Genomic DNA, 13,284 nt, shown 5'->3' on the forward strand with positions numbered 1-13,284 from the left:
TTCTTACATACCGTACTTAAAATTTCGATCCATATTATAGCAACAGACACAATGTAAATTAGTAATTAACTTTATTTCCACATTTACAAGCCAATAACTGAATTTTATAAACATTTGACTGTATGAAAGCTGTATATTACAAAGAGTCAAAGAAATGTCTCTCGACTCATTTTTGGAAGCAGAAGCCAGGATGCATTACGTAGTAATCTTCAAACAGCAAATGTAAAAATAATAATAATAAATTCTCAGGTATCGTCAGCAGATCTGTCATAAGGATTGAGGAAGGAAGTGGAGTTTTCTGTGAGGCGGCAGAGGTTCAATGCTTTCTTGGTGGTGCTGCACTTCAAAATTTATAGCATGGGTATATCTGGAGACTCGGGATGATTTTCAGGCCTCTAACCAACTTCACTTGATAACAGGCAAATTCTGGAAAAAAATTTTTTTTGGTTCATTGAAAAATCCAAAAATGTCAGCCAGTCGAGTACAGTAAATTTGAGAGCTGTGTAGTACCTTTGATCATTATGAGTTAGGTTCTGTGTTGACATAATCAGAGCTGCCCCGCTCATCATCACTGCTCACACTTCCACGGGACAGACCTGTTGGAAATATTCATTATTAGATGTGTTGAGCATATATATATTTTTAAAGTTTGACAAATAAATCACTACATTTTGCTATTCATGTAACTAAAACTCAGTTCATGTGAACTTCAAGTATAGTGCTAAAGCTAATGAATTGATGTCACTTAATCATCAACATTTTGTTTGTCCACTGATTATCCATGTAAAAAAAACTGCTAAGTGGAAGAATTTTTTTTAGCAATCACTTACGAGAGGGTTGGTTTAGGAGGTCTGAAGAATTTCGGAAATTTTCATAATCGTGACAGTCTGTAAAAACACCACAGCATTCACACACACACAAATAGCTGCCTTAAATTGAAGTACTCTCAACTTGGATGTTTAAGTAATTTCAACTTAAAGGTGACATATTATGCACCTTTTCACAAGATGTAATATAAATATGTTGTCCCGAGAATGTGTCTGAAATGTCAGCTCAAATAAATACCCCCCAGATCATTTACTATATTGTCAAATTTGCCCCTTTTTGAGTGTGAGCAAAAACGCTTCGTTTTTGTTTGTGTCCCTTTAAATGCAAATGAGCTGCTGCTCACGGCATCGTTCGCAAAGACCCACCCCCCTTAGTTACTGTTGCTATGTCCGACAAGCTACGCGGCTCTCACGCCACACCATGTTCTCACCTCTTATATACTGTCTATGGTTCTCACGCAGTGAAAAACACATCGCGGAACAGAGAGGACACTGACAACGCAGACCAGGCCAGGTTACTTTTCGGTTACTTTGATATTAAACATATAAAACAAAGTATCACCTTTCAAATTTGGTCATTTTTTTAAAAAGAAATTTAAGCAAATACCGTTTTGTGGCTCTTTAATGTGTCTGACAGATCGCTGTAGAGCCTCAGTTAAAGCTGTTCGTGAACCGATCATCTCTTCCTTCCAGTTAATTTATAGCATCAAATAAACATGAATGAACATAAGAAGGAATGTTGTTTTAACCGCGGAAAGGCGTCAGTACACTCCGCTTTTCAAGTTCAAACCCTCTCATGTTAATCTACTAACTCTGCTTTGTCGAACAAAATGGCGAATGGCGAAGTATGATTGGTCAGATCACCTGTCAATCAAGCTCCCTGCGAAGGGTCAATTCAGAAGATGGTCATTTACACGAGTTTCGGATACAATAAAGCACGCGAATCTCACTCAAAATCTCAGGAATAACCAGTAGCAGCAGAGTGCAGCTTTACAGAGGAACTCTGGAAGAGGTTGCAACTTTTAGATGCACCTGGAAGTTTCTGAATGGTTAGTGGATATTTATGTAGTTGTTGTGGTGTTACATTAGGGGCTTTCGCACCGGAGAAACCTTTTCATATAATTCCTATAACTATTGACGGAAGTTCCCGGTTTTTGGCGCGTTCGCACCGCAGAAAATACGATTTTAGTTCTAGGAACTCATTTACAGATTATAACCTATATATTTACACCAGAAACTAACTCTACGATCATGGAAAACTGTGAAAGATGGGCATAACCTACACTGAGGAGAAAATCCAACTTGACTTTGAGGGGATAGCCAAACATTATGTAACGTTATTTTACGCCACTTCAGAGTTTTTGGCGGTGCGAATGCAACCAGGAAAACGTTCCTATGGGAACCACCCTGGTGGATTGTTCGAATTAAATTCCTAGAACTATCCGGTGTGAATTTCCGTTGAAAATAAAATTAATCCACTGCTCTCTCTTGTCTCATCTGAGGCTGGGACTCTAAATAGTGGTATGTAGCATACTCATCTATGCAGCCAACGACAGAACAGTTTGCATGCTTTGCTCGAACTTTTGCCATTGTATTATCAGAACTGGTTACACTGTCGCTTGCGAAAACCAAATGGCGATTAAGGGGCGGTAAAATTATAAAAGGATCCCCTTCCTATGTCAGAAGGGGAGCAAAATCTGATCGGTTTATTTTTTGACGCTTGCAGATAAAAGGCTTACCAAAACAAAGTTAGCCAACTAGGTTGTAACTGTTCACGTTTTGTGGGTTGGGGAGAAGCACCGGGGACCCAGTTATAGCACAATATTTGCATAAGTCACCTTTAAATTACAAACTGACTTTTTAAAAAATTAGTTGAATCTTGAATAACTTATGTTATGATATTGCAGCTGTGCATTTGTTTTCAGCATGTAGGCCTACCTGAGTTTGAGTCATCCTCAGAGCCACTTATCTCTTCATTTATATACGTTTTTTCTACAAAATTAGACAAAATCATCAGATTATTATATTTTCAATTTATTAATTAAACAAACGTAAATAAATTGCCATCCTTGAACTGTTTACCTGAACTGTGGGATGAAGGCTGTGTGCCTGGGGAATCTGGAATCACAGTACTGGAGGGACAAAAAAATATTTTTTCCTTCAGTTTCATACAGATAATTATTCAACTTTAGCCTAATTTGGAACAACTTGTGAAGATTTGGGATCAGGAATGAGTGCTTACATGTAGTCACCTGGACGCTGATTATACAGTTCATCTTCACTGTCTAGAGAAGAATCACATATTCTGGATTATCATCCAGTCAATCTCTCATGCACACACATTTGTTCACTCACAAACATTTTCCATGTCACCCATAACTCAGTTACATATGTGTAAGGCCCCAATTACAATACACTCTATAACTACTCAAAAATGTGTAATTCGTTTTCTGACCATGGTCTTCAACATGAAAGTTGCTTCCCTCCTCACCGTTTTGATTCACATAACTGGCTTGACTTCCAGCTACAGAGACAAACAATAAAAACGTGTCCCTTAATAATAACACTTCTCATAATTTACTTGCATAGCACCTTTTATGCATAAAGTGTAGTTCAAATTGCTTCACGGGTCACATTATATATATATATGTATAAAAAAGGTACGGAAAAAAGTAAAACAATAAAAAAAATTTTAATAAGATTAATTAATTAAAGAAAAAGAAAAAAGGGTAAAACTTTAAAATAAGGTTTCATATGGAAGTAAAATAATGCCAAATGTTTTTGAAACAAAAAGCCTGTTGAATTGCACTACTTGAAAAAAATATGCATTGCATTAACCATGCTTGCATTTTAATGCATTGTATTTTAGGACTTGCATTTTTTTATTGCCTCAAATTCAACATGGTTGAATATTTAAGCTGTGAATATTTCAATTCAAAACATTTCAAACACATTTTCATTATTAAAAATTAAATAATCCATATTCACCTTTCATATTTCAATTCCAAAATATTCAAACGGTTTAAAAATACAACCTTTAATATTCAACAGGGAATTTTCAGTCCATTATATTTCGCTTTAAAAATTCGCTTCCTCAAATTCAGTGGTTAAAATTCGACAGTAAATTCAACATTGACATCCAGGAACTGCAGGAAAAGCAGTAGACTACCGAGCATAATCTCCACCTGCTGTTATTCAGCCTCACCAGCAGGGGGCGCACGCGCGTGTTGTTGACGAAGACGAGAGCAACAGTTCATTCATAAAAACCCGTTTATAGAAATGTGTATTTGTGATTATTACGAGAGCTGTTTTTACAGCTGAGATTATAATGTTATTCCCCCGATGCTGATGTACAGATCAAATGTTACATTTGAAGTAGACATATATTTCTCTTGGTTGTTTAGTTGCCTTAACATTATATCACTGCGATGCGCTGCAGTAGCCTAGTGTTTCCCTCAATACTTCAGGGTTGCTGGACATATAAAACGCTCAACGTAGCGTGGACTAGTAGATATAAAAGACCAAACTCGCACTTTAGGCTGTAAGTAGGCCTACTATGTGGTTACGGGCAGCAGACGGACTCAGAATCATATGAATTTAACGCGCAAAGTTTCACGCAGTTTGTTTGTGTGTGTGTTTTGCTAATACAATAATAAATCATAAATCAGATGTGTACAGTAACATTACGATGTCCAGCTATCAAAAATATAGTGGCCTAGGTCTACATTGGGTTTCATTTGTCGTTTAATGAGATCTAATATGTTGTCAGTGCCGAGAATTTTCCTATGGAATTTTTACATGAATAGATCCGACTTAAAATACAAATGTACTTGAATGGTCGAGTGGTAGAACTTTAGCCATGAGGGTCAGAAGTTCTGGGTTCGAATCCGCACTCGTATAGTTTTTTTTCCTCATCAAAACCGATTATGTTTATCAGTGGTTGTATATCAAGCTAGGACACTTTGTGTGCAGTTTGTTTTGTGATTTCACCGGAACGAGAGTCTCCTCTCCGCAACTGATTGAAGCGCGTCTGAGTGAAGAGTCCCTAAATGTGCGAATGTCTAATGTCAAGCCAACTTTATGCCATATATCACAGGGAAACTTGGCGTGAAACCTTGCGCGTTAAGTTCATCTTTAGTCTGCTGCCCGTAGCCATATAGTACCTATACAGCCTTCTCAATAAAGTGCGAGTTTGCTCTTTTATATCACTATTAGTCCATTAAGCTATACGTTAAGCGTTTTATATGTCCAGCAACCCTGAAGTATTGAGGGAAACACTAGGCTACTGCAGCACATCGTATGATATGATATAATGATATAATGTTAAGGCAACTAAACAACCAAGAGAAATATATGTCTACTTCAAATGTAACATTTGATCTGTACATCAGCATTGGGGGAATAACATTATAATCTCAGCTGTAAAAACAGCTCTCGTAATAATCACAAATACACTTACATTTCTATAAACGGGTTTTTATGAATTAACTGTTGCTCTCGTCTTCGTCAACAACACGCGCGTGCGCCCCCTGCTGGTGAGGACGAATAACAGCAGGTGGAGATTATGCTCGGTAATCTACTGCTTTTCCTGCAGTTCCTGGATGTCAATGTTGAATTTACTGTCGAATTTTAACCACTGAATTTGAGGAAGCGAATTTTTAAAGCGAAATAAAATGGACTGAAAATTCCCTGTTGAATATTAAAGGTTGTATTTTTAAACCGTTTGAATATTTTGGAATTGAAATATGAAAGGTGAATATGGATTATTGAATTTTTAATAATGAAAATGTGTTTGAAATGTTTTGAATTGAAATATTCACAGCTTAAATATTCAACCATGTTGAATTTGAGGCAATAAAAAAATGCAAGTCCTAAAATACAATGCATTAAAATGCAAGCATGGTTGATGCAATGCATATTTTTTTCAAGTAGTGCAATTCAACAGGCTTTTTGTTTCAAAAACATTTGGCATTATTTTACTTCCATAGTTTCATTAGTTAAAATTAACTAGCTGAAAACAATACTTCTACAGCATTTATTATTATTAGTTGCTGTTCATTTCTAAATTTACTAATACATTATTAAAATAAAAAGTTGTATCTGTTAACAGTTAATGCACTGTGAACAAGCAATTGTATTTTTTATTAACTATCATTAACAAAGGTTAATAAATGCTATAAAAAATATTTCTCATAGTTGGTTGTTAACAAATGTAAAGTGTTACCACCAAAAAGAAAGGAAAAATATGAAAAAATCAAGCTACCTTGTATCTTTACAAGCAAAACATATTTTGTGTCAGGTTTGTATTGTAGTAATAAAGCACAATGGCAAACATTGTAAAGAGTAAAGAAATTACTACGGTGATGTTTTTATTTTATTTTTACATTGCACTTGAGCTGTACGATTATTAAATTGTCTGAAAGGCCATGACTGTTACTCACCTTCTGAGGGAGGACAGGAGGGCAGCTTTGTGACAGTAATAGATGGTGAACTAAGTGAACTGAGGGAAGAGCGATTATTAACACACTGGAGCACAACACAGTCTGTGTGTGTATATCTGTGTTTGTGTGTAAACTCACTTGGGTAGTGGGTAAGGTAGGCTGCTAATCCTGTGAGGGTCTGGATGGGGCGCATCTGAAGGGAGGATAAAAGCATGTGTTTGTATGCAGATTATACAATCATTTATGGGGTTTGTTGTGTAGAAAAAAGGACTAATTATTTACATGTCGACTGGGGATGCCGAATCGCAAATCTGTATGAAGAGAGACAATGTTGAGCCAACATACATACAGCTTCAAACACATTCAAACAAAAACATACTGTAGATTTATATGATAATTATGACTGATATAAAAGTGTAGCAGACAAGATCCTTTATATGGCAACATTTGTAAGACCGCTATGTGAGATTTTATTTCTTACGGTGCTGGACTAGAATCACTCGTCCTCTGAGGGATGGATGCTGTAAAGTAAATAAAATAATACTTAATAAACAAACTAAATAATGTCATGATACTTTTACAATGGATTTTAATTATTTTACATTCACCTTAAAAGTTAAATTGGTTTGTACAAAGTCGGGCTAACAGAATTAGATAATGATTTTAATGCACACCGTGGAGGCAAAGAACCGCCCGATGTGAACCGGAGGGTGGTTGCCTCCGCGAAGTGCATTTAAATAGTTTCATGCACATCCGTATCCGTGGATTATCCCGCTTATACTTGGTCATTTGCCAGCATTGACAATTTAAAGCTGTTATTGATGTTTGCAGCACAATATTTGACCGGGAGTGTAAAATTGACAGTTATTTTCCTCAGTTATGGCTTGATAGATCTAGTATTCTGCCCGCTTTGAATCAGACACAGAGATAAAGTAGGCTAGTGTAAGATTACATTTATTTGAATGAATTATCGAAAGAGAGAGAGATGAAGGATGCATACCCGTGTCTCTTCAGCATCTCTCTCTCTATCAAACAACGAAGCTGTGTGTTTAATAGGGGTGTAACGGTACGCAAAAGTCACGGTTCGGTACGTACCTCGGTTTAAAAGTCACGGTTCGGTTCATTTTCGGTACAGTAAGGGAAATAAATGCAAAACATTAAACTGCTGGTTGTTTACTATAAACTTTTTTTAACAATTTGTTTACACTTTTTTAAACACACTTTTTAATAAAATATAATAAAAAATATATAAAATAAAAAAAGAATAAGAAATAAAATACTGCTGCAAAGTTCTCCACTAAATAAAATATTGGCCATAGCTAGTGAGAGGCTGGGCTAAAGCGAGCGTGCCGTGTATGTGGTGATCGGGCCGAATTTTAGGCAGTAGATTTTAGACAGCAGTAGCCGAACCCGACCCAAGCCCGACAGGCATAAAGATATTTATGTCCGAGCCCGACCCGAGAGTTAAAATCCCATTTTTTTTTTTCTCATACTAATGACACATGTACGTTTGTTTGTGTGGAAAGCCCGCTTTTATTAAGCAACTGAAAGGCATTTGGAAATGTCAACAGATGAGCACATCCGCGCGCATGGAGCAACAAGCGCTCTTAACACAGGCGCGCCTGCACGCGTTTCGTTGTCACAGCAACATAAACAAATTTCCGCACACAGGAAGACAGATGTCAAGGTAATATTTTACATGCATTTGAATCACAAAAACGATTAATCATATTTAATCAGTGCAACGCGGAGACTTCCGACACTTAATATGTTCGTGTGGAAACTCGGAATTGACGCATGTTCCGCACACAAAACTAGCCTAATTTACGTGACAGATTGCATTCGGTGCACATGTGAACCGTACCGAAAGTCCTGTACCGAAACGGTCCGGTACGAATACATGTACCGTTACACCCCTAGTGTTTAACTAATTAAGAATAGCGATGTGTAACCCCCTCGTTGCTGAGAAATATAATGTAGTGATTCAGTTTTATTTTATATTTTATTTATATTCTATTTTATTAATAAAATTCGCGGGGCAGCGTTGATACATTTCTGTGCTCCTGTCTGTGTGTGTGCACAGCATGATCTCTGTGTGCTAGTGACGTGTGTGTGCGCTTCAATGAAAACAGCGCATTAATATAGAAAGGTGATTAAATTGACTTGGAACTACCTGTGCATTAAAGTCCCCATGAAATCAAAATTGAAGTTTTTTGGCTTTTAGTATGAATATGTTAGCCTTACTGTTATCTATAAGCTAGTGTGCTCCAAAAGAAAGTCAAAGTTCGCATTTAGATTATATAAGCGTTCAAAACTTAGTCTCTCACTTCTGCCAATATGGATCAATGATTCTGATGACATCACTCTGCACTTCATGTTCTTCTCACATTTTCTGTCCAATCAAATGCTCTCTGGAATCTAAAGCGTCCCGGCCTTCTACATTAGAAATAGATGCTGAAGCTGCAGCTAAAATTGGTCATTTGTTCACACATTTACTGTTTTCTACGTGATGAATGGCACATAGTGCACTAAATAGGGGATAGGGAACGATTCAGACAGTGTGCTTTCCATTGGGGGAATAAAGTCTGGTTTCACGTTAGTCACGCAAATTGCCGCTGCGCACAAACAAACAGTCTGCTCCGGTCCAGAGACACAGTACAAAACATATCGGACCCATTTGAATTCTGCACAGAATGCTGTATATTAGGTTAGGAGGAGAAACGGTTAGAGATTAGGTGGGAACTGCAGCTTTACCGAGCTCAACAGATCTGACTGAGCTGTGATAAACAAAACGCTACTGGCTACTTTGAAAAAAGGGGAGGAACTGTTTGATATGATTGTACTTCTTTTTTTAAAAAATTGAAAACATCCTTTTTAACATGAAGCTTTGATAAGACAAAAAAATATTTGATTATAGATAGAGTTTGGAGGTCTTACTTGGTTGTTTATACCGCCAGCAGTATGTACAAAGACTGGTTGCAAGTATGATTGACAGGAAGAGAGCCCCGCCTATCACAGACAGCAGCGAAGAGTCCATAACTGAGAAGACAATGTGAGAACATCGATTTATGGCAGTATTAGGCCACCACGGAGAGCAACAACCTTCGTCTGAATCTGTGGTTTCGCTTTAGTAGGCTATGACTAACCCTGAGAAATGTTTGCTCATTTTGCATAAATGAAGCAGCAGCATATGAAAAGTTAGGTGAACTCATTTCATTTGTTTTATATGAAACTGACCTGTTTTAACTATGAACAAATGAAACCACAGTGAGATGATTTGTTTAGGTGCTCGTTCTTGTAGCGACACAAATTTGAAGAAACAGCTGAAGATCAAGATCTACCATGAGCTCTTTAAAACATTACTCTTAATTTATTCTTTATCACTTAATTCATTCTTCTGAAATTTGAAAAACTACATGCTTTAATTTCCGCCATGCTCATTTAGATCCCTGAACTAGCTTGCATCTCTCTGGATGCTTTGTACACTCAAAAAAATTAAGCCTTTTTTAAAGATTTAACCAAATTGAATTGAATTGAATAATCCTTACATATTTTGAGTAATTGAACAATCCTTAATTAATTAATCAATTTAAATACGTAAGGATTATTCAATTCAATGGATTTTACTATTAATTAAATCTCGTAAATCTTTTTTTTTAAGCGTATCTTTGTCTTTCAAAACTTCTAACGGTGCTGTTGATTTGACTAATCGTTTGCTTGTACACTGGAAAAATCCTATTCTTAAGTATCATCTTGTTGCAGTAAAAACTTCTCAACTTCAATAAAACAAAAAAGTAGGACTTGTTTTTCGAGAATACATATCTTAAAAATAAGATTGGAGTAAGATTGAACAACTATAGGACAGTTTTAGCCAAAATCCCTTTCAATATCCAGGTTCTGTTTTAGAAAAACAAAAATGAGTCTAATTTGACTATTGACATTGACAATGTCAAACCGCATAAACAATAATCAAAGAGAATTCTCACCCGTGTCATGTTAATTGCATATCAAATAATGTATTGAGCTTGATCGCGCTTTGTGGAAATTATAATTGAAATATGTTTGCAATAAAATGAACTCCCCGCCAAACTCCCTGCTAAAGATTTTATAGCTATAGCATTCATCATAAGTTCACAAAGTTAATTATCCTCACACTTTGACACATTATTAAAATATTTGGATAAGTGATATTTATCTTGATTTCTCTTTATTCACACATCACGTCTGATTTCGCTCTTCAATAATACCATTGCCGTCATGATAAACAAATAAAATACATTTTAGAAAAAAACACTTTGTTTAGATTATTATAGTTTCAAATAAGTAATTCTCACATTTTTATGATGTATCTTTTCATGTTTTAAGACTGAAAGTCTTTTAAAAAAAGAATATACACAAAAAAGAAACTTGATATGCATAAATATAAATTATGAAAGATAAAAAAAAGTTTTTAAGGCCGTTTTAATGTGACCACATAACAAAAACTAAAGCTAAAGGCTAAAGTTAGTACTCAATATGTTAGTTTTAATAGAAATCTGGGACATAAAAGCAGAAATTAAGAAAACTGCTGTAAAGATTTATGAGATATCATAAATTTTATGAGATATTTGGCCATTTTTCACCACTGTGTATATATATATATACACTGCTGTTCAAAAGTTTGGGATCGGTATGATTTTTTATGTTTTTAAAAGAAGTCTCTTATGCTCACCAAGGCTGCATTTATTTAATAAATAAAAAAACTGTGATATTGTTAAATATTATGACAATTTAAAATAACTGTTTTCTATTTGAATATATTTTAAAATATAATTTATTTCTGTGATGCAAAGCTGAATTTATAGAAAATCATTCTATAACGATTTGCTGCTCAAAAAACATTCATTGTTATTATCAATCTTGAGAACAGTTGTGTAAAAAAAAAATCAGGATTCTTTGAACACCAGTGTGTGTGTGTATATATATATATATATATATATGCATGTATGTATGTGTGTGTCAGCTAATTTTAACACTATTACGTATAACACTCAGATAGAAAAACTCCTGATTACCACAGCATTTTAGTGCAAACAGGGTCTTCTTCTCTGTAACATTTCTAAAAATCTCTGAGAAGTCTTTTCAGATGATGCGTTTAGCTGGTTTTAATCAGTCGAAATCTCAATCTGCGAAATTTTACTCGGCATCACCTTTCTTGCAAGTTTTTACACACCTTTATATATGCGAGTGTGTGGCTGTCTGTGGTTGCATTCAGTGCCAGGAAACGGATTTCCTGTATTTTGCAGTTAGATGAGGAGAAAAAACGACGAGAAAAAAGGTTTGGGCCTCTCTTAATCCTAGAGCTGTCAAGTTATAGAGAACTACTACCCAGAACCCCAAAAAGCAGGCAGATGGCCTATTTGGCAGATGGCCTATATTTCTTATTTTAAGTACATGTAAATTTAGCATGTTCTTTTGCACCCAATACTGTATTATGGTCATTTTGACAAATCAAATCACGAACTCATAATGAACAAATAATGACTTCATCCAACACAACAGGACTATTCATTTATATGCATACAATTATTAAAATTATTTGTATAACTCTAATACATGCTTTACTGCATTCATTGAGAAAAGGTGTGAGAGAAAAAATAAATAAGAGCATGAATGTAATTGGCTTGACAAAGGAAATTGAGTGTAATAACGAGGTTTCATTTGCGGTTGAAGACATCTTGACCCTTGGATCAATATCAAACTACAGCCATATAACAAGCCAGCAATACTGTATCAGTCAGTATAGAGGGAATGAGCTAGTAAATAAAACTTCTAAATAACGTGATGTATGATCTAAAAATGTTTTATTTTGAAACATTTATTTTCTTAATATGAAGTCCACACCCAAAATAAAGGAAAGTCACCATTTAAATTCATTTTTGTCCTGATAGATGTTTTAAGCTCTTCACGTTGGTGCTCAATAGCATGTTACTTGCACAGAAGAAAACCAAAAATGTTGACAGTAAAGTTTGGACTGCAAAGGTCCTTATCACCACTGATCAAGAGCGGCAGATCAAATGGTATCTCTAGAGTTTGTGGCGTTTCAGTTTGCAGAAATGAAATGTAAATGAGCATTACTTTACTCAAACTCTTTTTAAGTTTGAGTATTTCGATTTCTGTGATCGTATCACAGAAAACTTCAAGAGTATTCCACATATAATTATGGCACGGTTTTACTTGGTGAACAGAAAAAGCAAAAAGCTTACCTATCAAGAAGCAGCAGTCAAGTCAAATCAAGACACCACACTTTCTGCTCAGCAGAAACCGGCAACCAAACTGAAGACCAGTTCACACGCACGCTGTAGATGGTAGAAATCACACCTAACTCACTATGAAGGTGCCACCATTTTTAATTCTTCCTCCCACACAAATCACTACTTGTTCCTCCGTTTTCTGAATGACCTCCCAACCCAAACGTGAACAATCCCAGTAGTCAGTCTATTAATACGCTCATATCTGCTGAGAGGTTCCTTATAGGTTTTATTAATTCATACGAGCTGTTGAGGTGAGTCCTGATCTACAGGGCCTTTGCCGCAAAGAACTTAACTTTTAGGTTTCTCTCCTCGCTGCACTTGCTCTCTGCCTCCTCATAGGCTCATTGAAAGCGCTGTTCCATCACTTGCACCAGTCAGCATCTTTCCCCCCCTTTTCATCTCTGTAACTGGCTGCTCTCTCGCTCATTTCAACTCCCTTCCTTATCTCGTCTCTTATATCTGAAGGTTCGCTTTCTTGCTGGGTTTTCTGTTGTCATGCAGATTTAATTGCTTGTTTTAGTTTTCTTTGTTTCTTAATTTTCATCATTTTGTGAGAGAACATAACACGGACCACTAAATGAGCATGGGTAAAAGACGAAGTCAATAAGGCCTGATTTTCTGTAAAAACCTATTTTCAAACATTATAGATGATTAAAAGTGCTTTTTAAACTGAAAAGATCGAGATTCATTAGGTTGAGAATTTAAGCACATTGGAACAAAAAA

The 13,284-nt window shown here is 35.8% G+C and overlaps 1 protein-coding gene across 3 annotated transcripts; it reads right to left on the bottom strand.

Annotated features, from left to right (window-relative positions):
* Positions 1 to 54: 54 nt before the first annotated feature.
* lat (linker for activation of T cells) lies at positions 55 to 12,991 on the bottom strand. Of its 3 annotated transcripts, none has more exons than XM_079633694.1 (13): positions 12,514 to 12,991; positions 9,206 to 9,307; positions 6,750 to 6,789; positions 6,551 to 6,579; positions 6,407 to 6,461; positions 6,269 to 6,327; positions 3,283 to 3,351; positions 3,070 to 3,112; positions 2,910 to 2,959; positions 2,766 to 2,819; positions 831 to 887; positions 511 to 596; positions 55 to 426 (listed from the first exon to the last, which is right to left on the bottom strand). In XM_079633694.1, exons 2-12 carry the CDS (start codon positions 9,303 to 9,305, stop codon positions 520 to 522), a joined length of 633 nt encoding a protein of 210 aa, XP_079489820.1. In that variant the 5' UTR covers positions 9,306 to 9,307; positions 12,514 to 12,991; the 3' UTR covers positions 55 to 426; positions 511 to 519. The 3 variants fall into 3 exon arrangements, with proteins under 3 accessions (XP_079489820.1, XP_079489821.1, XP_079489822.1); XM_079633695.1 differs by having other exon boundaries at positions 3,319 to 3,351; positions 12,514 to 12,964; XM_079633696.1 differs by lacking the exon at positions 3,283 to 3,351 and having other exon boundaries at positions 12,514 to 12,904.
* Positions 12,992 to 13,284: the final 293 nt, after the last annotated feature.

The sequence above is a fragment of the Phoxinus phoxinus genome, assembly GCF_949152265.1.
Source record: "Phoxinus phoxinus genome assembly, chromosome: 1".
NCBI classification, from domain to species: domain Eukaryota; kingdom Metazoa; phylum Chordata; class Actinopteri; order Cypriniformes; family Leuciscidae; genus Phoxinus; species Phoxinus phoxinus.

Bases quoted from the DNA above. Each gene is read 5' to 3' on its own strand.
- lat (XM_079633694.1), bottom strand. From the start codon at position 9,305: ATGGACTCTTCGCTGCTGTCTGTGATAGGCGGGGCTCTCTTCCTGTCA. The intron at 6,580-6,749 runs GTAAGAAATAAA...CTCTTCATACAG, and splicing joins AGTGATTCTAGTCCAGCACC to ATTTGCGATTCGGCATCCCC. The intron at 888-2,765 runs GTAGGCCTACAT...GTGTTTTTACAG, and splicing joins TGAGGATGACTCAAACTCAG to ACTGTCACGATTATGAAAAT.